This window comes from Rhea americana, unplaced genomic scaffold, assembly GCF_003343005.1.
Source record: "Rhea americana isolate MKP2758 unplaced genomic scaffold, rheAme1 scaffold_41, whole genome shotgun sequence".
NCBI lineage: Eukaryota > Metazoa > Chordata > Aves > Rheiformes > Rheidae > Rhea > Rhea americana.
In genome coordinates, this window is record NW_028186546.1 from 738,320 (window position 1) to 759,992 (window position 21,673).

Here is a 21,673-nt window from a genome sequence, read left to right on the forward strand (position 1 = left end):
TTAAGGTAGCTACRCAATAGCCAGCACAGGTACACCAGGTAGCTAATAGTTTTGCCTCTTCCTTCAATTCATTCATATTCTTCCACTTAATTCCAAACTGCATCTGGATCTCTGCAATGGTCTTCTGCCCACTACGAGTCCCTCTTTTCCCAGAAAGACGTGTTCTCAGGTTTCTTGACCATTACAATCTCATGAGGACAGCATGGCTAACACATGGGAATATCTAACTTCTAACACCAAATATGTGACATGCCAGCAGAGGGACATCTGGGATTCRTTCGGATTCCAGGGTTGGTCGTACTGAATTTGAGAGACTGTCATATGTCAAGAGTGAGAATTTATGAGAACTAACAGGTTATAACAAAGCTAACAATATARCAAGGCTAGAAATGTAACAGTACTGAAAATATACATCAGAGCTCTACAGTTTAATTACAGGTGCATGATACAATGACCACTCTCGCCCTTTTGGGGTCACCCTTCTGGTCTAATTTTCCCCATTTTCTCCTGAGGGTCCTGCAGACTCAGCAGGTCTGATCTGCCTGAATACCTCCCCCAACTTCACCTGCATCCCTAGCCAGACATGGGAACAACCTTTGCTCCTAACAGTTTTCCCTAAGATCACAATTTTTGTTTTTGTACAACAGTACTGCAGAAAGCCTCTCCTCTGAAGCACCACCCCAACGGGTGAGGTAAATGTCTACAAACCTCCTTTCTCATGCTGCAGTGTATACTTAAARAGAGTACTTAAAGGAAGGTTAAAAAATTAGTCTCTATTCTTGTTAAAGAGCACTATTCAGGCCAACCACTGTGCTCTGTACATTCGAACCGGGATTTCTTTTAAACCGAAAGCCAGTGCGCCTCTTTCCTCCGAGTGCTCTTTCATTCCCTCCAGCACTGCCAGCACAAAGCTCCAAGTGTGGCACTGCATCCCCCTTTTAAAAGGGCAAAAATACGCATTTAAGCCCCCTTCTGGGTTGCTGTTGCAGTGCTCCTAATGGAGATCCACAGCCACGCAGAAAAGCAACTATGCCAGGTGACCCACTGCAACCACTCAATACTCCCTGCCTTCAAAAAGAAGCTCAGTCCTCCCTCAAGACATCTTTCCTTTTCTCGGATCACCAAACCTCCTCGCATTTTCAAACAACTCTGTGGTTCCCCCCACGCCCTCCTGACATGCTCATCCGAACATCTGCTAACCCTGACGACCGCTTCCTCTTGGATGYGAGATCTAGCGGTGAACCTAAAGACCACAATTTCTGATGACCATGGGTTTCTTGCTTGACTGTTGTCCCTCCCTTTTCATAAATGCCATGCTGTCCATCTTATACGAGATGTAAGGGAGTGCATGTTTTGTCCTTCAAGCAGAACTTCAGGGAGCTCTATCCTACAGGAACCCTACCTTACAATGGCAAATTCTTCAGTACAGAGTAGCGCAAAGACTGAGCAATATTGCAATTAATTGTTAGAAGGGGACAGACAGCAAGAGCCTTCTCCTGAGATGGAAAAGAAAGRGAGCAGATAAGCAAACAAGACGAGCAATTCAAGCCATGCCAGAGGACCTCCCAGGGCACTGGGAGAGGGTTGTCTATCCTGTTAAAATGACAAAATGATCCCTAGCCTGCTTTTGGCCTATGCCAATGAGTGCTTTCTCGATTGATGGTCCAGCACAGCCTGAGATTCAGCACCGGGCAGGATCCACTCCACTGGGCAGTTCGCRTGTGGTCGTTCTGCTTCGGATGCTGAGAGTGTTTATTAGTGCAGACATGGACTGCTCACGAAGATCCCAAAACAGTCCTACGGGCGATTAATTTACTAGTGCAGAYGTAGCCAAAGAGGCTGACGCCACTTCGCGGAAATCTTCTCTTGTAAGCAATTGTTCCTGATTATATGTCATTATCCACAGCCGGTATATTATAAAAACTGCATGGGATCAGGCACTGAACACTTAAGCAGCCGTCAGTAGGTAACATGTGATTATATTTTTCTGACAGAGATGTGTACAGAAATATTCCTTACTGTCTTATTCCAGATGCTATTAAAATTTGACACTTGTGACTTCAGCATTAAAATATCTGCACAGCTTTTAAAGACTCCTATGGCGCCTATTTCTTCACAAATTTACGCAGGATCACAAAGAGATTTGTTTTGCCTTTTTCATTTTATGAGATGCTTATTCCAAGTCAATTCTCCCACATTTTATCTAAAATATTAAAATCTGACTTAGTTCACTGCAGAAGTATGGTCATTTTTCTGTGATTATGAACAGTTCAGACAAGCTTTTGATAGTYGCCATATATTCCTTTTTGGGAGGCATAGGATTAAAACTGAGTTTTGTAGTAAAAAATCTCCCCCCTGCTCTGTCATGAATACAGCATATACATTAAATCTTTAATCAGCATTTTGCAAAAGTAGTAAAAATGCATCACTGATAATTCAGGATTTCACAGCTTCAGTTTGCCCTGTCTTTCCTGATGCAACCTACTGCTGCATTCGGTGAAGGGTGAGAGCAGACTATCTCCATCACCTGTATTTTCTCAGGGCCAAGGTCACGCTTGATTAGATGGATTTTTGACTTACGATACACTTGAACAAGCACAAGTGAATGAAGGGATAGCAAAATTTGAGTGCCAGCGTTCATCTTGGGACTCTGCTGGTTCCTCTCAGCATGAATGCCACCACGTTTGCTGAAYGTCTTCAGCGAGCTTTTTCCTATGCTCTCTTATAAGTTCCCTTTCCTCAAAAAGGCTTCAAGTCTTTCTAAGGCACAACAAGATTGGCTTTATCTCTGAGGCCCAAACATGACAGTGCTCCCTGAAGAGAAAAAAACCCAAAGCTACCCAAGCAAAAACAGCACAGCTGAGACCACAAGCTCCAATTTTTGTCTTTTGCCACTGTTTTATTTTCAGTAAGATCTTAAGCTCAGTGTACAAATGAAAGATGGAGATAAACTCTCCAAGGTATCAAGGAGAGGTGTCCACRGCTCAACATTTAATTTGACCATGCAAACAACAATATTCAAAATATCTGCAGGAGCCCCCAAGACAGACTGACAAACTGACACCAATACTCTCTGCCTGCTAGGCAATTCCCACTGTAATTTGAGCAGGAACTKTATCTCAGGATAAATTATTTTAGCTTACAGCAAACAGCTACTATCATGGCTTATTAATTTTGCCCCTTTATTTTCAGGAAACAAGAAGAAAATTTGAAGGTTAGAGGGAAAGAGCCAAAYGTTTCCCCAGCCCAGCAGCGCTATGCTATGAAGACCCATTTGAGATTCCTTGTGGTCCTATCTGTTCTTCCGTGAATGGTGTCTCTGGACAGCTGCTGTCCAGGTAAGCATGGGCCATGCTAAGTTTTGGGCCACATACAACAACCAAATGTACAGCAAAGGAGATCTTCACTTTTCTGTAGGTTACCATTACAAAACATGTAGCTTTTACTTAATTCCCTTTTGGAAATACATGTTTGACAAATTTCGGTGTGCCACAGTCTGTCAATGCTTCTTGCCTYATTTCTGGCACCACAGCTAAGACATTCTGAAGGAATTAGAGAAAGCAAGTAGCAATTAAAGGCCAATAAGTAACCTTCCTAAAACACTCAATACCTTCTGTTTCAGAGAAACAGCATCAATACAACATTGTACTGTCACAAGGAGGCAGCAAATACTCACAAAAGCTATAAAAACACTAAGGAAATCTTATCTCCCCCCTTGCACTACCTCCCTTTGGCAGCACTTTGGAAGGGAGCAAACGCAGCGTCTGCCGAGCACGCCGCAGTTCACCACCCACCARAAGAGCCCCAGGGTTCCCAAGATCTATCTCTTGAGTTTAACTCAGCCTAAACTATCCACAAATACGTTAAAAGACCTAAAGTAGTGTCAGCTATTTTAAACCAGCTTTTGTCCACCCCTCCTTGCAGAAAGCAACCACATAAATGCAGCAGCACTGGAAGGAAAGGCCTCCTCGCAGTGACTGCTGTGTCGAAAAATGCTTTGGAGTGAAAGTCTACTGGCTGCTGTGTCCCAGCCAGACGCTGCGCTGTGCCCTGCTGCCTCTTAAAAGCTTCCCTCTGCCAGCTAGGAATATACAGCCATTTCAAAATGGCTTTAAAAATAAACCCTCACTGCAGAACTTCTTTCATCTTCTCCTTCTATTTCTTTCTGTTCCAAAACTGTTCGTCTACCAYCAGTCTCCTTCATCCTTGAAATCCACCACTTAAGTCCTCTCTCTACAACCACCTCAACACTTTTGTTACCTTTTGTCCTCATCTAATCTCCTTGAAAAAAAGGCGGAAGGGAGAAAAATGTTCTTATGCTCCTAAACATCTCTGCACAGTCCATACGCACATCCTGCAGAAGTCAGGTAACAACGAAGCAGCACTTTCAGCAGCGGCACCTGAACCATTACCTATTCAGTTTCCACCTCCCCAAGCTCAGTCTAAGTGGCTGCCTTTTTTCCACCCAAAGAAAGGAAATAAGAAAAATGAGACTAAAAACCAGACTAAAAGGCAAAGGAGCAATCTAGAGTTATCTAAGACCTCCTAGAGAGCTTTTCATCCCACAGAAATTTGAACGTGACTCTTTGTTTGGGTTAAGTTCTACAAAACATAGCTTCCGTTGGCCTACAGAAGTTGTAAGATCTCATAAGCAGCACAAACATAGCAGTTCTAGGGAAACTTGGCATTCACAATTTACATTAAAGATTTTTTTTCTATTTAATAATTTATTAGTTCTTAACTATTCATTACACCATGTAATGATGTAAAAAAAGATTAAAAAAAAGACCATAAAAAAGAACAACATGGTTATAAGTAATCTCTCCTCAGTTGGCCCCAACAAATGCAACAGCCATTTATTGATACTGCCTACATCACTCTATACTCCAGGAATGGAGTCCCCAATACAAAAATCTGAACTTGAACATCCCATCTGCTTACCTGAACATCCCATCTGACTTTATACTGAACTCTAAGCTCCTTTTTGCAGAAGAAAGGAGTTTCTTTCCACTTCAGGTATCCATAAATCCATATAATACATATAGTACAGTTGCATTTTTAAATGGATGGAAAACTTCATCAGCAATGTGATATGACACATTCTCATGATAGGAGAAGAAAATCCATCTGGTAGATTAGGGCCCAATTATTAAACTCTTCTACAATGTTTATCAACATTAGAATTGCCAGTAAAAAACAACGGTTTTAAATGCCAGAATATACAGCAGCTTCAGTACTAATATGCCTTAATATAAATGTCATTTAATAATTTCAGAGAGCACTACTGTGATTACTAGAAACGCATACCAAATTATTTTGATGAATTGGAAGCTACTTAAGTACCTAAAAGCAACTTTTAATATGCTGGGGAGTTATAGGTCACATTTTTAACTGCTCAACGCATTTAACCTCCAAATAGTTGGAACAAATACATAATGCTGAAGCAGCTGCCTGTATAATGATGCCAGATAAAACCAGACTGGTGGAATGTCTCTTTTACTACTGTGGGTACTGGGTTTGCACTGCTGGTGTTCGCCAAACTGCTACTTGCAGCCAACAGCAAAGAAACAGACCTGATCTGCAGATTAATGACATTACTTTTCTGCTGAAAACGGCACCAAGGTTAAACAAGTCACCACTCACCTCACTTGGGGCAGGTCGTATTTTTCTATCATCTACATCTTTCAGTAGCACAATCAATCTCAGGCTTTGTGACATTGTGGCAGCCTCCAAAATCATGGATCAGTTTAACTAAAGGTTTGAAGTCTTTYGGGAAACTAAGTATATTAATGTATTTTCTTGATTTTGGGGGGAAGCTCTTTAGGGTTCAAACCCTCCTGTGCTATCACAAAGGACATACACTTAAAGGAAAAAAGACACATTATCCTCTCGCAAGTCTAGCAGCTGGAGCTTCAAGAAAACACATCAAAAGTCACAGGACATATGATAAAACTGGAATTTAAAACAATGTTTCCCCRACCTCTGTTTTGAAGGCTTTTCCTTTCTACTACATGAGAACAAGCTACCCTGAAAGCAGGGACATCTGAGCAGGCTACTGCTACTAGATCTCCCCTGAACGGGACTGGGGACAACGTGGCCGACCTGCCACCATTCTCAGTTTTCCTCCTCTCCACAAGCCTCCAGACTAGACTGGTCTCCTCCACTCATTTCGTGGGAGATACACTAGGGAAATACAATTAGTGGAGCCTGGAGGGCTTTTTGGCTCACCTGAAAGTGAACACCTATATCTGGCAACCGAACTGCTCTCTGGAGTCCATCAATAACAACTTAGTCACAACACACAAATAGAAACCTTCATTAAGATGTCAAAACTGTAAACTAAATCGCACTCAATTAATAGATTTAAAATCCAAAGTGCTTATATCACACCCAGAATCACTACATTGCCACAGGAGAACGTGGAGGCCAAAAGCATAAGGGGGCACTGATAATGATGAAACTAATTAATGAAGAAAAACCAGATGGCCCTCTGCTCTGATCAGCGTGTGATCATTATAGAGGATTAACTGAAGAGGCATGAGGAGAACATGGAAAAAAGAAAGTCATGGAATCTGAACTATTAATTTTCTTCATGTTGTTAGAAATAATGGTCAGATACTTCCAAGCTCTTTTTTTTTCTCAGGGAAAAAAAAAAAAAGGCAATTTAGACTGGATTTTAAAGGCACATACTTAGTGATAGCTAAGAAAAAAAAAATTCTGCTCTAGAAAGAAATTATTARGAAAAAATAGTGAATATCTACAGTATGACTCCAGACGTGAATTATTGAAACAGACCATTCCCACTTACTGAGAACACTGGGCAAATGTTTATGGCTAGAAAAATCGACATACAGCATGTTAAACCATCTGCTCAACTTGTACAATGACAAACACAGCTCCCTCTAAAGTTTTCACGAGGGATAAGTCCAATTATTCATGCCAAAGTAAAATACACAATTTTATATTCAGATCTTTGTACAGGCCATAGTTATTTATTTAATAGTGTGCCACCATGAAAAGACAAAATCTTCCCTTGTAGTTTTTTTTTTTTTTCATTTGTGAAAGACTCATTTCTCTTGCAATCACTGTATGATTATGATGAGATTGGAGACAGTGTTGAACCCCCCCCCCCCAGAAGAAGGTTTAAGAACAGATATGAAAAAAGAGCAATGCAGCAGCCAAGAAATGGACCGGGGAGAAGAAACACAGCAGAAATGGAATAGAAAACATGTGAGGTCTTTAGGAAATTAATGTAACAAAACTCAACATGAGATCTTTGAGAGCGACAGAGCACTAGAACAGGTTGTCTAGAGAGGTTGTGGAGTCTCCCTCTCTAAAGACATTCAGAATCTGCCTGGACACGATGCCATCTAATACATTCTAAGTGACCCTACTTGAGCAGGGAGGTTGGACTAGATGATCTCCAGAGGTCCCTTCCAACCTCAACCATTCTGTAATTCTGTGATTTTACGGAAAATGATTACATTTCACCAAATCTCAGAGTGCTTTGATTATCCACACTCACATTCTCACAGCCACAAGCACCAACATGGAAGTGTCCAAGCAGTCTGGTGAACATCGCTTGTGGCCCACARAAAGGACAACGGACGGTGGCCATCAGGTCCTCACCACACCTCCTGCCTTCCTCTCCCCTGGAGACAGTAAACCAGATTTATAGGTCTTTTATACCTTATAGGACCCAACAGCTTCTTTGGCAGGACCCTTTGGCCTCAGTTTTGCTCACTTCACCGTTCTGACCTTTGAGCCAAGTTGGAGGATCAATGCCTCCATTTGCTCGCTTTGAGTTTCTTAGTGCTGCTGTGCTAACAGCAAAAGGTCTGGCAGCTTTGACGTGCTCTAATCTTGCTGCCATCCTCCCGGCTTTGTCTCCTGCTGACAAGTTGGCCGGGCTACTGGAGCACGTTCTGGGCCTCATGTGACCATCACTTTTTCCAATTGCTTTGTACTCATCTGCGTCACGCTCGTTAAAACACAAGCCACTCTTTCAGCTCTTGTTCTGCTGTTTCTTCTGGGGCTTACACATACTTTTCTATCCATATTTTGTTCAGACCAACCTTAATATTTCTATCACAAAACTGGACAACAAAGCAGGGAAACACAGAAGACGGACACATTTTTCAGAAAAAAAGGAAGAAAAAGGATTAGCAGTCAGTACCATCAGTTTAGAAGCCACAATTATTTTTCATACTATCTTCTGTACGTGACACACTTGGTACATCAGTGAGAAATACACATTATAGACACATGTGATGGCATAAATAGATTTCTGGAAGATAGGGAAGCACAGACACTAATAGCAATGTTTACTAGAGACTGTCAAAATAGCTCAAACCTTGTTTGCTGAAAGAAAGCAGCAATATCTGTAAAATAAAGAGCTATGTTATGAAAAGCAGAGAGGAAGAAACAGAAAACACAGTTTGCTTGCAACTCATGTAGCTTTACAAAGGTTAGCAATGGTTGGAATATCATTTCTCCTGCCACTCCAATTATAATGCAATATTAATGATCCTGTAACTTCATCTTTTTACTCAATCTTTATCCACTGACATTTTCTCAGTGTAAAGTAACAAGTTAACACGCGGCAAAATAAAATGGCAACACACAGCCATGCACCTCACTGAGACAAATCCCCCAACTCCAGAAGGAGTTCCCAGGGTCTAAGAGCTCCCCTAAATGTGAAGCGCGCCGTGTTCGACTCTAGCTCTTAAATTAAAGAGAAATCAAACCCAGTGGTCACATTTTGTCCTGTTTCACGCTACTTGATGTCATTTATATGTATTGCCAAGATTACTGGTCTCTCCGTAACTTCGTCTACCTCGTACAGGCTTGGGGTCCTGCAGGCATCTGCGACCCTGCATGGATTAAACAACGCCGGAGTTTTGCAACGTAACTTGCATTCCAGTGCCCTTTGGAGGGACTTTATTTTACCTAAACCACCACAAATGTCAGCTCAGGAAATAATAAGAGAGACTAAAACTCCTGTTTTCCTCCACGGTTTCCCCACAGATGGAAAAATGTATCTGTTGTCAGCACAAACAAAAAGAAAGAGCTTTGAAAAATGTTGCTTGCAGAATGGCAAGCCATACTAAACATTCATTTTCCAGAACAAAAGTCAGTCTATTTTTGTACCCACTGCACTCAAAGAATTGATACACATCTCCATTTCCAAGCTAGAAGGGGCCTATATTTCAAACGTGGTCTTTCCAACTGTCTTTAAGCTTTGCAGAAAAGCCTTTTCACTGCCTCTGCTCAGTGTGCAAATTTTCAGGCAACTCTTATCTCATTAATGTCACAGGGGGCTATCAGATATTATTTATTCCTACTCAAACCTTGGATGTAACAGCAATTATGAAATGTACCCTAGAGCATTAAAAATAGAAGGGTTTCAATAGTTGCCCATATAAACAGCAGAGATGAATCATGCTGCTCTAATACACCAGCTATTTAGCATGTTATAGCAACTATAAAATAAAATACTCTTGAGCAGAACTTTGCAGTAGTTACAGCTCTAGAAACAAAGATTTTTTAATGTATTATGAACACTTGAGTGGAAAACATCAATAAATTGCCTTCTTCCAAACAGATATGTTCTTATTTTTCTGGTGTGTTAAGGTGTTAGTTTAGCAGCATTGAAATATTACTTTTCCAGGAGATTCATGTGATAACAGAGAGAGAGAGAGAGAAGGAAAGTCACTGTTGACTGTATTCAACTGATCTTTTTGATGTGTATTTTCAACTGCATGTGCTCATTAATGTACTTAATACACATCTTCTGCTCTAAACACTGGTTCTATTTTAATAACAGAACAGGAGAAACTGCAGGTATTGAAGAGTTTCAGATTCTCACATGCAGATAATCTGGGCCTGTAAAGAACACATGCACAGCCTGGAAAGTCCTGATTAATCATATGTCAGATGGAGCTCAGCTCAGCAAAAACAGCGATTAAAAAGCAGCCAAAGAACCAACGACTTCCCCATTATAGTTAAAAGTAATTACCCTGCAATGAAGATATTTAGGATAAGACCATGACTGCGCTTGATTCAACAAAACTAACTCTCAAGGCTGATTTAGGAATAAATTAGGTGGTGGGTCAAGCCTGGTGCTCACCTGGAACTGTTCTAAAGCAAGCTAAATGCTGAAAAAACTACATATTAAAACAATTTTGGTATAAACCACTTGCCTGAAAGATCCATCTGGAGCTCCTTTATTTAATTATATTTAGTGTGGAACCTCAAGCAGAATATTATTCCCACTGCCTATTTTAAAATGGGCATAATATTGCCTACTTTAAAACAGACTGTAAGATCGGGAGTAAACGTACATGTATAATCACCCTGTGGGAGTTCTCCTTATGGACCAAATACTGGTTTTTATTTGTGGAATATTAACAGTTCCTAAAATTGAGACTAATACATCAGATTACGAAACCTTAAAGAGATGGTCCGTTGTGCTTTGGGAGACTTCATCTCTTTGTTAGGGATACACCTTTTTGGAGAATGGAAGAGGAAACAGCCTTAATATCAAAACTGATTCTGCTGGTTCTGCTCAAACAGAATCATCAATTTACTTCACATCAAGAAATGACCTTTACCAAGCTGTTCATGAACAGGAGAAAAGTATTTGGTTTCAGCTGTGTTGAAATGTACACTTGTATTTAACTTCACATATTTTCAGCAGTTCAGTTTAAACCACCAGTGCTACCTATAGAGCCTTAAATTAGTCCACGCTTAACCTCTTGCAAAATCACTTCCTTAATTTATGATTTATGCCTGACACTCAGTGAATGTCTGCAGTTTCTCCAGTCATATTTCATTTGCATGACATGCAACTCAGATCACTTCTATACAATTTTTGGAATAACTTCTCCATTTCAAAAAGCCTTCCCCACTCCACCCTCTTCCTCTAACCTCCCTTTGCCTGCATGCACAGGACAAGATGCATCTGCAAAGATGAGCACACACCTCCCCTAATAGAATTCCTAATAAAATACTTCAAACATAGTAGGGATTTGCATTTGCTAGGCTGCCATGTAAACAAGATGTTTACTTTTTTTTTTAAATAAAACAATATATCACAATAAAAAACAAAGATCTTTCCTAAAAAAGAAATATTTAGCTGTCTTAAATGAGAAATACCTGAAAAATGTCACAAAGAACTGTACCAGGTCCATAAAGTTGCTGTGCTGTGAGAATGCAATCTGCAAAAGAAAAGCAAATGCTTTCTATTACTTACTGCAAAGCAAATTTAGATTTAAAATGCATTGTTGCTGGGATCAAAAAGTTATAATGAAGTATGTCTTTACTTAATTAACATTTTTGCACACTGTTTTGAAAAAACACTGAAACAGTCTAAGGGAAAAGAAAGTAAACTACAGCTTCAGATTATTCTTGCAATCATACATCCAAAAAAAGAGACTAGGATAAGTAACAGCTCTGTCTTCCAGCACTGTTCCAAGAATAGTCTGCAGAAAAAAAAAAAATCATAAGCATACGTTAATCACCTTGGAGAAAAAAAATAGTTCAAAAAGAATTTGAACATATAGGTTTCCAGGAGCTAAAGTAGAACATTTTTAATTACCATAAGCAATCCAAAGTACAACATTAAAAAGTTAAAAACGCATGCTCCTATTCAAATCATATTCTTATATCAAAAAACTCCTTCAATAAGTAACTTACACCAAGAGCAGCAAAAAGGCATGAAATACAGAAGATAATAGACACTGTAAAAACAGCTATGGCATTCATCTTAACTCACTTTCCAGCAATCCACTCAAACTGCAAAGAAAAGTGGAAAAACAACTGAATATTTTGGACAAAAAACAGAGAGAAGAAGTGAACAGGAAATTGGGAGGTGGTTAGAGGCAAAAGGAAAGATTAGGGAGCCTGGTTAAAAATAACAAAGCAGAGGCGAGGCAAGCCAACAGAAAGGCAACTTCTGCAATATTAGGAATCAAAAGTTCTTTCCAGGTACCTCCTATTTCCTCTGACTATCAATCTCAGCCCCAAAACAGGAAATTAACTCTTTCATGAAGCATCTGAACTTATTTCAAACCTAAACTGAAATGTGCACATTAGCTGCAACAGCTTTTAAGTTTACTGAAGGCATCGCTTGCATTTCTCTCAGTAAACTGCATGTTACAGTAGCCTAAATGAAAATCTCTCCTTCCAATTGCCACATTCCAAAAATTATCAACCTATGCAAGATGAGTTAGGGCTTGGATCTTGGTTGTCCAAGAACACCTTCCTTCATCATATTTGCTTTAAATACCCATTGTATCTTGGTATAGAAGGGGGCTAAAATCATTTTCTTATGAACACGCTGATATGCCCTTAAGYTGAAAGCTCCTTTCGAGTATACGACAGACTACTTCTGTCTTGCTGGAAAGCTTCCTTGAAACCTGCAGACCATATGCTTGTGATCTCTCCATACTGCTGCCTACAAGCGACGAGACGCATAGTTTCTTGCTGCATTTTTCCATATAAAGCGCTTCTCAGCAGCTTTCCAATTAGAAAAAGAGAGCAAGCAAGATTTCACTTCATGTTCTGGTGGTCCTTTTGCCTATCTGTTGGAGCTCTTCTCTTGCAAAGAAACTGAGGAATCTGTATCTCGTACACAGATAAAAAGCTAAAGTTAGTTTTTGCAATTTACTTCTCACAAGCTGAAAACACAGCATGCTATTAAACTTGACCAACCTGTGTCACAGGCAATTTAGTATCACAATTGTTAACGGTTTGCTTACTTAGAGCTTAATTACCTCTAATATAATCTATTGCTAGGATTTAATTAATTCAGCTACATAGAAAGTTTGGTTAGAAGTAGCAGTTAGAAGCAGAACATTCATTTCAAATATAGGAAAAAAGGTGGCAGAAATTTCTTATGGGGTACAGATTTTYAATTATGTTTAAACCACAGTAGAAAACTCATTTATACGTCCTAAAAAGCTAAATTTGTACCAAAGGACTAAGTAACACAGCTGTAGGAATACCCTGTGCTTCTCTTGCAGGGAATTCTCAGAGCTACCTCCACAACATMCTTGTCTTTCAAAGCTGTTTTATTCTAGATTCTTAGATGCAATGCACTACTGTTAAATAATTAAGATAAAAGGAGAGTAGATAATTGTGTTATTTTAAGAGACTGTTGTAAAGCTTGTGTTAATCCGATTGGAAAAGATAGCTGAAAAATGCGTACCAGCCTATCCAGCTTTTTCAAATGCCACATCATTAGAAATGTCAAACAAATTCGTCTACTTTCCAGATGAATAATAATAGTTGGTCATACRGACTGATAAAAATATATTAAGAGTTTTACTTTCTTTATCATTTCATTAGCATAAATATTATGTGGCTGCTCTACAAAGTGAAAACTACTGGTTTTGAAATCACTACACGCTCCTTTCAAAAGTGTTTAAAGTGCCTTAAAGGAAAGGCAAATTGAATCCCACTGATTTCTCAGTAACAGCTAGTATTTCAAACGAAAAATATTTCTGGAGTTAAACTGCAGCTTGYGACTGATACAAAGTTTGGCTAACAAACTGGGATGACCGCGTAACACAAATAGGTTTGCATCAGCACAAAGATTAGCGCTTCAGGAAAGAAGAAACATGAGAATAATTTCATGAGAACAATTTTGTGCAAAAAGGGTCCAGCCGACTCTTAGTCAACTTCCTATTTTGAAGCACGCTCACCTTAAGACTACGTGCAACCATAACTGAACTTATTTATGTTTCCATTCTGCTTTTGATTTATGAGTGCTTTGGATTCATTAGAAGTACTTGAATTTTGCATACYGCTAAGAGAAAAGAATGTCAACACTCTAATGAGAATCTCCATTTTTCCAGTAGGTTAAATAAAGTAAGAAACAAATTTGAGTACTGTTCTCACATACCTTTAATGAACGGAATTACAGATAAATCACCACAACAGAGCTCCTGCCACTTTTGCTGGAAGTCATTGCTGTTTTTACACAAATATAAGTCAAACTAATAATGCGGCACGAACAACAGAGACACGGCAAATCTTTTCCTGCCCTAATTAATGTCTTATATAATAAACAACCCTTTTATAYTGGGAATGCCAGTATTAAGCATTTCTGGATGGAGCAAAGAACGTTTACAGTATGACATTTCCACAGCATTATTTGGAGCATTTCTGGGACCTACTTGTTTGAGAAAACATGACGGAGCAGAGGAACTGTTTCTCTACTAACAATTCGGGCTTACTCACATGCCTTATTTTTACCCCTCTCTACTATTYTACAGCCAATTCTCATCAACGCTGCCTTTGTTTTCAACCCTACCTGAGACTAGAGATGAGAAAAAGCGACACTGGAAATGCTGTTTTCAACAGGACACCCTCCTAGAAAAGTATTTGAGAAGGAGGAAAAGAGAAAGTCTAATTAGCTTATGAAAGCAGATAGCTACAGAAGAGAAGATGCAACATGAGGCCRTTTACTGGAGCTGGTACTTGCTGTGAACTCAAAAAGATTTCCAAAGGGTCCCTACTGCTAGATGCATTAACCTACCCTGGTCGGTGGGAGAACACTATAGCATTGGGGTTTTATAAGCTCAGAGGACCACACAGCGCTCTGAAAAGCATGGAAGCCTGGAGATTTCGGGCTGTTTTGCTTTCTATTTAAACACAGCCCCTGTGCCAAAGTTAACGAACAAAAAAGCAGCATGTAAGGCKGAACGGCTGGAAGCTCAAAGGGCTTCCAGAGATAAAACCACCAGCCAAACAAGCTGCCGATGACATTTACGTACATCATCTGCTTTATTTCTTCCTCAGCACCTTCATTTTCTCCTCCTCCTCTTTTTTTTATTATTTTTTTTTATTAAAAGGTAAGAGGCAAGAATTCAATTTGACCTTGGAGAATACAGACAACAGTAAGAGGAAGCCGTGACCAGAATCACAAGTGCCTGCATTTCTGTCAGAGGACCAGCCAAAAAACAAATGGATCTTAAGTATTCTTGAGTGATGCCAAAGTCATCAAAACATTAATTTTGCCCGCTATGGTAACAAGGTGGGAGGGGGGGGAGGGAGCACTTTTCCACTCAAGAGAAACATCATTACTGGTTGTAATTCGTCATTAAATACAAATGCAACATGCCCTAATGAAACCCCAGGGCACAAAAGGCATATTGTTCTTGGTCTTCTCAACTGGAGGAGCAAGCCAACTCCAACAGGCTTGGCGGCCAGGTTTCAGGAAAAAAAATGGACCCATCTAATACCTCAGCATGGCCACCTAAAATGTGGGCCCGGTTCTGTCATGTGCTGCTGTTGTTTCATATACTCTGGCTGTGGTGCTCAGCAGACACCTTTAATGAGCCARGTGGACTCATTAAATGGGTACAGAGCTCACCTGAGGCACAGGAGGAATTTTAGGRGAGAATGCTAAGCTGAGCCAGCTCACCAAGGAATGAAGCAAGTAGAAACAACACAAGAGAGGAGAAGACAAGTTCACCCCTTTATGGAGTCTTCAGAGTGATTCAGTTGGTCAATGTAGGTATCTATATAGAATCACCTGAGCAGTTCCAGATCTCACGACTACATCTCCATCGACAATGGGAGCTTAAACACCTAAGGCATATGAAATCACTTGTATACAGACTCCAAAATTTAGGTGCTTCAATTTCCAATGAGTATCATTTGGTTTCATGGATTTATAAGGCACTCCATTAATTTGTCTATATAGGGTATTTACTGCCAATGAACAGGATTTCTCACACCTGGCCTCCAACTGCTGCCCCAGAAGGTCACAGACCTCTTCTACATTCTATGTCYGATCAGTCTTGTATGTCTCAAGTATGACCCTGTTTGAAAACTGAATATCAACTCCTAAGTTCTTCCATCCTTTTCAGCAGTGGGCCAATTTGCTGGATTAGCCCAGCTCCCCTTCGCTCTTACCTGGGCAGTCTACCATCACCACACTGCTGGACTGAACGCAAAGCTAAGATTGTGCTAAGACACACAGGTCGGACCAAACGTGGAGGAACAAAAAYGAAAATCACTACTGATTTATCAAATCTTCTGCTTAGCCTACAGTATCAGGGAGCACAGAGAGACTGGAAACTGGGTCAGCACGTCCCAGTGAGAAAGGCTTAGACGGAAGATAATGCAAGGGAAGAACAACTCAAATCTGGGATTCAGGCTTTTAGGAACCACTTTGCCTTTCCCTTGCAAAGCTCTCTGATGTGGTGGTAACTCTAAAAGTAGATCTTGCTATTTATAAATCTGACCAGGAGTGGCAAACCACAGGAAAAGGTCATGCTAGAAGCCAGGTAAGCAAGTTAAATAGTCTGCATTCCTGTTCTCCCCACCCCAACTCTGAAAGCACGACTAAGATGAACCAAATAAATTCTGGTTGTAGGAGCCAAACAAGGAAAGCAATTCCAGTCAGAGACCTGACCAACATATGTCTCACAATCAGGATATACATATGTTTGAAATGTTGATAAAAATGCTTCATCACTGTAATTATTTTTACTTTGCAGCTCTCTGTAAAGAGAGAAAACTGTAAAGTAAAGAAAAGAAGAGTAAGACAGGGCTGCCCTGTCCTCTGTGCTAACATTTTGAATCACACCTGGAAAGAAAAAAGAAGTTCATATACTCCATAAACATCTGTTCTTTCTTTACTTCCTTCTGTTATGGTATACCTCAGGGACAACCAACATGGGCTARCACACCACAAAATGCTAGAGAACAGAAAGATTACATTTGCATGGATCATACTTGTAATGTAGGAATATGAGAAGAGGTAACAGGCAAATGCAGTAGGATGATCTTAACAATTGTGAAGAAACTGGGCAAAATTTCTTCTTGGACGGAAGTGGATCAAGTGCCCCCAGTCCATCTCCACATAGAAGATCARTGGGTGATGATCTTCTATCTGATCTGATCTCAGCCAAGAGCCATGAACAAACTGTATGTATTTAGGTGTAGCAGGTATGTTTGTAATTTAGCAAATGGATAACAGAAGAGGAATTTCAGTGACTGAAGACAGTTGGCAGTGAAATGTTAATGTTCAGTCACCAAAAAGGGAAGTGAAACATTACAGCTCCTTGACTGATCATTAGTCCTGCACAGAGGCAAGCATAGAATGCAACATCTACACTGAAAAAAATATTGCGTCTTCAAGGGAATGGGGCAAAGCTTGTTATAGACCATAATTACATCACCATTTCAACCCTTCTGTAAATGATTCTTCCCTTTTAAAAGTTTTCCCTTTTAACACTTGTTCCCATATCCCCCATGGCCCAGCAACAGTGTACAGTGAGTGTGCTTGAAGCTACATGGAAAATCAGATCATGCAGCCAGTGCAGCTGAAAACTGATCTTTGTTGAGGACTGAGGTCCTGATCACAGTCATTGCATCACCACACAACACGGTACCCCACAAGGCAGACAGCAAGACATTCGCTTTTACAGGCACTGCGGATTTATCTCAAATGAATGGCAAAGCTGCATCCCAAATTTTAAAGTTTGGAAGAAAAGTTTGCACTAGGTGTTTGACAGAGAAGGAATCATCCTGCAGTGATCAACTGTATCTTGGAAAACTTTCTGAAACACAGCAAATTGGAATGGAGCGTGCTTCAGGCATGGAAGGCCCCAGAGAGTTTGTAATACAAAAGATGGTGTTAGCTGTGCACATCAGAAGGTGAAGCTTTGATGACAAATTTGAGTAGAAGATAGCCCATCCATAGCAGCAACACCAGCTGATCTGATAGCTAAAGCTTCAGGAGAGGTGGATTACAGCAAGCGGAGAGGCTCCAGACAAGTCATCATGGCTTACAAATTGATCTGCTCCTGCTTGCATTAGAACTAGCACCTGATGCTCATCAGAACCTCAAAAGCCAGCTTGAACCAAGCCTGCTGAACACACAGTGCTGCTTTTTTATTTTGATGAAGAAAAACTTTTGGCAAACTTAGAGCAGCTTGAGAAGTTTGCACATTGAGGTCTATTTTTCCACAACAAATAAAGTTTCAACTAAAGTTTGATTTTTCATACCTAATACTTACCGTAAGCCACACTGCTCCTATATGGAAGAGCAATGAAAGAGATAAATGACCGACTCCTCACTTGCTGTAATACTAACTAAGCCACTGAACTTTATGGTGCAAACATTTAATGTTGTGGAAACATAAAAACTAGTTCTGAAGTTACACTTCTGAAGTTACACTGAGAGGAAAATCGATTTACATTCTAATACAGTGCTGCCTTACTGCAGTAGTCACAAATTGTCACTTTTCAGCTAATTGGCTGCAGTCAGCAGTTGGCTCAGACACGCCAATTATATATGCTTTGTCTCCCTATGTGAGCTTTCAGATTGCTGTGCTGAGCAAACATGAGCTTAGTTGTCTTTAAATTAAAAATAGTACTTAAGACCGAGTCCCCTATTTCCCTGCATCAGAAAAATTACCATGCAAATCTGACAAACTGACAGTAGCTTGCTCAATAAACAGCCAGGTGTGGAATAGTGATGCACATCTAAATTTAAAGTGCACTAGCAAACAATGTTCTGGGAAGTCTCAAAATTGGAAGAGTAGTCTTAGTTCAGGCACCACACACATACCCCAAGAAACCACAGATGAGGCCAGCCTGAGCTCAGCTCTTACGAATGTTGGGTAAACACCTGAAGAGAACGCTGTCCCTTCGCACAGTCCATCCGCCTTCCACCCTGTCCACACTCCGAACAAGGCAACGCTTAYGCGAAGCAATGTGTGATAAGGTAACTGAAGGCTATTGTAACACATAGGCAGGAGAGAAAGGAAAAAAAAGGAGCACAAAAGGCTCACAGCTCGTGCTTTTAGAGCTATGGCAACGAGAGAGGAGCTGAAGGAAGAGCAAGGTGATGATGTTTATGAATCTCACAAGTTACATACACAACAGGAGTAGGGTCAAGCYATAAGGGACCTGGATGGGAATTCACAGCTCCCTGCAAGGCACTTTTCAGCCAGAGGAGCCTGAGGTCACTTGCTGGATGCCTCTTCCTTAGAGCTCTCACCCTGCACCGGCTCTGTAAGGACCATGACAAACGGTGGCACACTTGTGGCTGACAACAGGAAAGATGATTTCTGGTGTCCTGCTGCAAGAATTTAAGGCATTAGTGTTCTCAGCTTTTCCTCTGCTCTCAACCAGACGGTGCTGCCTAGCCTTCAGGAAGAGCTAGTGAAGAAGWCTGCACCTATGATTCAGCCCCAGAAATGCCAAGTCCAACTTTTCAGACTGATCCACCAGAAAAAGCAGGTTTTCGGCAAGATCCTGGACTGCATATTGCAGCAACRCGGCTGCGCTTTCAGATGACTCGAGACATCATGGTGCAGTAGCCTCCAACAAAGAGGCGGAAATGAAAGTTCAGGTAACTTCTGAAACGGCTTCAGCAAAAGCCACAAGTAGCTTTATAAAGTTTCAGAGGACACTCAGTGAARAGGGAGTATTCAGGAATGTCAGGAACAGATCTAACAAGCTCAAATGGGGAAATCAGAATTCAAAGCATAAAAAGGTGGATTTCCACTGAAAGGACACCTCTAAGTTTCATTCCAATTCCCYCAAACTTCAGGTACAATCACTCTCCAGAACAGAGAGCACAACACACCAGTAATTCTGTATTATTTGGGTGCTTGAAAAGAATTGAACCAATTCTGGTGAATTTTCACATAGTAACTCGATTCTAAGACTGAAGAGAAGGATGGTAAATTTCAGGGCAACTGCCACTGAATTCAGGAAAATTATTATGACTTGGTGACAAAGTTCAGTACCATTAAGCACTTTTAGCAATAAATAGTACTGCAGTTTTCAATTATAAAAAACAAACTCATTTTTAAAACAGAAATCAAGACTCTCACAAGTTTGCATATTTCTTGAAGACAAAAATCTTTACTTACTGTTGGCCCCCAAAATCCACTTACTGTTAAGGTGCCTGACTAAATACTTTTGAAGGAAAATTGTAGGATTGAAATGCAAAAGAAAGAGGGTGGAAATTAGAAAAGCAGAAAGAGCTGTTGTCATATTGCTACTGCCTYCCAAAACATGCTTCTATAGTGCTTCTTTTTGTCCAAGAAGGGTATTTTCTTTGCTTACAAGCTAGTGGGRCTGTGCCAGTGTTGATATCAATTAATTCTTGTCAATATAGAAGACTGACCGACAGGTTTGATGGTTTTAATTCTACAACATACAAGTAACAAGACGTTCTCAACTACAAGAACTGTGCTTCACGCCATTTCTCTTCTAAAAGTTTAAATAAAGGGGGAAAAAAACCTTTCGCTAAAAGGTCATGCTCCTAAATGAAACGCAGGTAAGGAATGCATTCCTTTACGAGGAATTTGGCCGAGAAAAACAACGCAATAAAACCCGTCATCTTAGAGAACGCACATTTTCCACTGCCAGGTTTAGAAGCAACAACCTGAAAACTGGAGAGTTCTCCAACACCTACATAAACTATCGACCCTTATACTGGACCTCAGGCGCGCTTATGCCGTAAAGCCGTTTTGCGTTATCTTGAACGTGGCGGCAGGGATCCCGCGCTGATGCGCCGGCCGGAAAGGCCGACCGCTGGCAGGCTGCTCGCGAGGGAAGCGGGCGCTGCGAGAGGAGCCCAGCTTCTGGGGCCAGATCTCGACAGCCAGCAGCACCACGGCCACTCTGCTCGCACAGCGCGCTGGGCAGTTCGTTCCTGCCCTGGAAAGGAAAAAAGCGGTTATTTAATCCGCAGTGGAGAATAACATTTGGGTTACCAAGTGAGTTTTCCATCTCCCACCACGAGAATCTTCAAAGAGAAGAACGTTTGCAAATTCCTTACGTTAAAGGGATGCGGACTTATTTATTAATACAAAAATGCTTCTGGAGACTAGGCAGCTTTGAACTATCAAAAAAATTGGCAAAAACAAATGCCAAAGCTAGTCATTACCCCACACTTTGGAAAGCGAGCCGTTAGCATTAAAATGTTCCAMCCTTTCCAGTTGCAAGCTCTCAAGTACATCTCCACTACCAAGCCCTGCTGCTTGGATGCTGCTGTGAAGCATCACACTAGTTGGCCTCGTGCCGAGCAGAACTGACACCATCTGCGTGCAGAAGAAACAAGGATCGTGAACATACCAACTTTTATGGAGAATTTCAATATGGGAACGGGGGGAAGAGAAACACTTTAGCACGGAGCTGCTTAAACACATCCTCTCCCAGACCCTGAAAGTCCAGCAAAAAGATGAGCTTTACCGTACACAACTGCCTGTGTGCCAGAAGCATGATATACAACTAAGAAAGCTGTTTTCTTAAAGCGCTTACAATAAAAGTAGCCAAGTAGGAATCAAGAAGAAAAAGAAGAGCAAAGCCGCTAAATATGTATTAGCGCTTTTTTTTTCCCAGGCTGCAAAATAGCTGACAGATGGAAACGGGCAAAACCTTATGTCTTGCATCATTTCTGACCAGACAAAACACTGGAAATATATGCAGGCTGGAGCTCAGTGTTACAGTGGTATTAGTGGAGAAGGAACGAATGAACTCCGAGGAAACTGTGATTTCCCAGGATCACAGAGGATGAATATTTTAAAACGTTTATCAATCTGTACCACAAAAGGTTTGYGAAATGCCAGCCTCAAAAGTCTCTACTGAAGTTCTAAGGATTTCATATAAGTAACAAAACAAATCTTTTATATAAATA

The 21,673-nt window shown here is 40.7% G+C and overlaps 1 protein-coding gene across 1 annotated transcript in view; it reads right to left on the reverse strand.

Moving 5' to 3' along the window:
- ATRN (attractin) overlaps nt 1-21,673 on the reverse strand; it is a 133,227-nt gene that overhangs the window by 28,179 nt on the left and 83,375 nt on the right. Inside the window, exon 25 of the mRNA XM_085314597.1 lies at nt 11,158-11,219. Within this exon, the coding sequence (XP_085170723.1) occupies nt 11,158-11,219 (62 nt within the window). The remainder of the gene's footprint in view (nt 1-11,157; nt 11,220-21,673) is intronic.